This window comes from Aplysia californica, unplaced genomic scaffold (assembly GCF_000002075.1).
Source record: "Aplysia californica isolate F4 #8 unplaced genomic scaffold, AplCal3.0 scaffold01018, whole genome shotgun sequence".
NCBI classification, from domain to species: Eukaryota; Metazoa; Mollusca; class Gastropoda; order Aplysiida; family Aplysiidae; genus Aplysia; species Aplysia californica.
This window is the reverse complement of record NW_004798288.1, coordinates 3828-8459: the sequence shown is the minus strand read 5'-3', so window position 1 is coordinate 8459 and position 4632 is coordinate 3828. Positions and strand designations below refer to the sequence as shown.

At 37.9% G+C, this 4632-nt stretch overlaps 1 protein-coding gene across 1 annotated transcript in view; it reads right to left on the bottom strand.

Annotated features, from left to right (window-relative positions):
• Positions 1-2232: 2232 nt before the first annotated feature.
• Positions 2233-4632, bottom strand: part of LOC101850763 (beta-1,3-glucan-binding protein) — a gene marked incomplete at its 5' end in the record, with an annotated part of 5868 nt that continues 3468 nt past the window's right edge. The window contains 2 exon segments of the mRNA XM_013089676.2: positions 2233-2706; positions 3735-3858. Of these exon segments, the coding sequence (XP_012945130.1) occupies positions 2500-2706; positions 3735-3858 (331 nt within the window).

Genomic DNA, 4632 nt, shown 5'->3' with positions numbered 1-4632 from the left:
TTAAGGGGAGAGTGCTGAGGTAATGTTGTGACAAGTGTACTCCAACAGTTACCCCCCTTCTCTACATGTTTTTACTTTGTCAAAGTATGTCATTCTCGTGGAACACAGCACAAGTCGTGCTTCCGCCCGAAAAGTTTCGCATTTTATCTCTGAATGAAGAAGAAGTAGAAGAAGAAGAAGAAGAAGAAGAAGAAGAAGAAGAAGAAGAAGAAGAAGAAGATGCTAGACTTCTTTCAACACCACCTAGTTTGATTTTTTGTTCCTTCTACGGCATTCTCAACAGTCTCCAAATGAACCCAATTCTGTTTCTTCTACTTTACATTCACAATCTGTAGTAATTGCCCAGTATTCACAGTCATATAGAAGGGTTGACCACGTATATCCATTTAAAGCCCGTTAACTCATTTTGGCGAAAACATCTGTTATCTTATTTTCTTTAACTTTATGTATTGATTCCTTGGTATCTATACTTTTTAACTCGCTCGATCTGCTCCTATTTTGGTATGAAATTGTTTTTATTTCGATATTGCAATACATCGTTATATTTACATCTAAAAATAACTCCTTTCGTTCACTTTAGTCATAATGGCATTTAGAAACAACTGAAAGTATGAGTATGTAATTGAGAATGTGCTTTTGATGTTTTCTCTGTTTACCTAGGGACCTGGACTTTCTTATAACATTTCTTTTTAGGATTGCTTACTGTATCACATCATGCAGTTCCAGATCGGAAGCCGACTTCGACGCTCTTAGTTTGTCATTCATTTCTTTCTAAGATGCTCCTAAAACATGTTATTGTTCCTGAGTTTGTTTTGCCAACCATCCCGCTGTAAGTGGCATCCCATTAAGATTCTATGTCATTCAATGACCACTCAATATTATGGTGCAAAACTTTAAGGTTTAAATGTGCATGTGTGCTAATTTCATAGCTGTAGCTATACTGACACGTCTTATAGACAAGGGAAACTTATTAAATGGACCTGTACATATTTGAATTGTTGAGCATGTTTGATCTGTTTGTCTTTGCATTTTATAACAGTTCTTCCGTCAAAGTCAAAGGCTGACCAATACATCTTCGGAAGAGATTATTTTAAAGGGAACTAAAAGAGACAAAAGATCCGTGGATTCTTCTGTAGCCAATGAGATCATTTCTGCCTGAGAAATTTGCCACACTATGAACAAATTAAAAGCTTTGCTTCTACATAATATGTGCAGCTTGCAGGGTTCTCTCTTGACTACAGCCTTTGTGAAGTCTTATACGGATTGCTGCTCTGGGTTGCAGCTCTCTAACTGGGTATGTCGGAATTTAGGCTAAATCATGCCAAGGGGTTGTTGATGTCGAGGTTCTCCAGAGACTTTTTGTAGGGTTTCTTTTCAACGATTGTTTTGGTTATTCAACTTTAATCTTCCTCAGAAACGAACACTGCTTTTAAAATTCTGAAATTAGACATTCTTACGACGTTGTCAGACTGACTCATTGACATTTGCTTTTTTTAGAACTTTGGTTTCCGGTGTCTTATCCTTCTATTTGATATTTTCATGTAAAAATAATTGAACTTCTTGGTTTGACTTTGGTGCATTGTCCAAGTCTCAGCAACGTACAACAGGGTTGAGAGGACAACGGCCTTTTAGATTTTCAACTTCGTCATTGTGCAAATGTCACAGCAGCCCCAAGCCTTTGCCCTCCTATAATAATAATAATAATAATAATAATAATAATAATAATAATAATAATAATAATAATAATAATAATAATAATAATAATAATAATAATAATAATAATAATAATAACAATAATAATAATAATAATAATAATAATAATGTGTAGATTAGAGCATTTATCCTGAAGAGTTCGAATTTTCCAGCGTCCAATTTTCAACAATTTTGTTTTCTTTTTGCGACCGCCTTGTGGTATACCTTAGGATTGGGGGCAAGCAGTCTTGTTTGATCAAGTGAGCTTTCTTTAGGGCTCCTTTTTATAGCCCCTTTCCCATAATGCGGGATGAGCGGTGCTGTCCTAAAAAGGCTGCTCGGGTACTAAGGTCTAACTACCAAACTAAATCGTCATCTCAACTCGGTAATGAAACGATCGAAACCTATGGTCACAATATATGCAAGTTTGTACCAACAGCTCCACCCCATGTAGGTCTGCTACCACCGTATTCACCCATCGCCGAAAGGATTAGAGTTAAATGGGGATAAAGGACAAAAACAATGCAACGGATATATTGATTCAGGTGGTTGACTTGCGCTAAGGTTCACTGAAGTGAGAAAGATCGGCACAAACAGCAGACTCATTTTCTCGCCTTGGGTACAATGTATCTGATGGCAGATTTTGAAAATGTACACTTATTGTATTTATCTACTTGCACATTTTAGTTCTTCAACGGATTTCATCATTGCGAATGGCCAGTTGTGAACATGTAAAAAGTTATTTTTCTTCTTCTTTATTTCAAGATTACCCAAGCATTACTAGCCATAAATCAGGAAAAGATTCGATTAGTGCAAGCTCTTGAATTCCACATAGTCGATAATGAGAGCTGAGTTGTGGCCATTCCATGTTTTATGCCAGTTGTTGTGATCGTTCCAGAACTGCTCCATGGCTTGCGGAGAGTTGTTGGTCCAGGGTTTGTTCTTGCCATTGTACGTGCCGTCTGGGAAGTAGCCGTTGGTGCCGCCGACCGCCACGTTCAGGATCATGTGGAACTGACAGGTGGAGGAAAGTACAAGACATGTGAACATGTCCAGGTACAGGGATTATCATACAACAAGATGCCACCCCATTTTTGCAATATGATGCTGTTGTTATTCCTGTTACGGCTATTATTGCTGTTATTGTTATAGTTGCCATCAATATTTAAAGAACATGATGAATAATAAAGGAATACATCTGGGTGGACATAAGGACAACGATCTCAGATACGCCGATGATACTGTTTTAGTTGTAAAATCAGAACATCCCATTCTAAAACACTGTTGCAGAATAAATTGCAAGGAAATATCTTGCACTAGATATTTAAAATGAGAGCGCATGACCATTTCCTAAAAGGTTCAGGCTCCACTATGCAGTCAGTAATGAGAAACAAATGGAACAAGCCAACACGTTTTGATACCTTGGTTATACAATAACATAAAATCGAAACAGGACATCAGGAGTCAACAGACAAGCAGGAAAAGATACTTTTAAAATGTTGTTCCGATCATGTCCAACATTTCAGTGGCTACAAACTCAGAATATTTTATTGAAAGCGTACATTTGAACTGCGTTGGGATTCAAACATTATACGAAGGGAAATTTGACATTTAAATCCAGTTTTTCAAGATATTTGGGTTTTCATAATTTACAAATATGTAATAAGGACTTAGAAATAGCACTTGCTGCTATAATAAAACACAAGACTCAAGTTGACTTGAATTCGTAAGTTCAAACCAAGTTTCTGTTCTTTTTATGCGTTTCATGCCCTTGCTTTTAGGACATAAATGTATACAAACTCATCGTATACAGAATGGCTTAAACATGACGCCGCATTCATCATGTCTTTATAATTCCGGAAATGATTACCTCATGGTGGAAATTAATCAGTTGAAGGTTATTGCAAAAAACAAGAAAATAAATAGAAATCTTAATAGCTTCCTTGAACTCTACGGACAAGACAAAAGTTAATTTATGATGAGCCTCCTCCTATTCCTTGTCGACAAAAATTCTTTTCAATGTGTAAAGATAGTGATCTTACTTCCTGGTCAAAGGGGGCCATTTTTCCTCCAGAACTCCATATGTTGTTCCCGCCGAAACCTCCATAACTCCAGAAGCTGCTACCAGGATCAACTCTCAAAACTTCCTGATTGTCACAAGTCGTTCTGAAACGACAGAGGAGAGTTTTTTTCAACAGAAACAAGTACCGGTACACACACACACGACAAGCAAACACACAAAAACACACTCAGACTAACAGAGAGACAGACAAAAAAGAGAAGGTCAGAGAGAGAGAGAGAGAGAGAGAGAGAGAGAGAGAGAGAGAGAGAGAGAGAAAAAGCAAAGAAAGAAAGAAACAGGTTTAAGCGATGGAGGAAGAGAAAGAGGGAGAAGTACCGTCCTTTTTATCATGCCTATGACTACATGTCTACTCAAAGTTCGCGCCTGTCGTAGCCAGAAATTATCCCCGAGTTTATGAGCAGCCCAACTAGCAGTGATCTACTACAGAGACGTAGCTTGTGGAGCCGGCTGGAAATCATGCAATAAACGAGAACAACCTGAATAAATTGCCACATGTAAATTACTGTAGACATACAAATAAACCCTCCCGAACGCATATCTTGTCAGCTCGCTCATTTTAATGACCTTCTGTTCATATCTCACTCCAGAACACAGCGGTTGTAACAAGGGGAGGTCATAATTTCTTATTTTATATTATCATCCTTCCCCCTAGAGGTCTCTGAACGTATAAATTGAATTTTCGGGTCGTAAAGCTGATCAAGAGACCCTGGTTCCACCTTCATAAGTCGTTTCCTATCACATGGAATATGGGCTGGGCGCTATCTGGTTCATGCAAACCTGGGTGCTTCTATCTCTTCTCTCTTCGATTGAAGAAGAAGAAGAAGAAGAAGAAGAAGAAGAAGAAGAAGAAGAAGAAG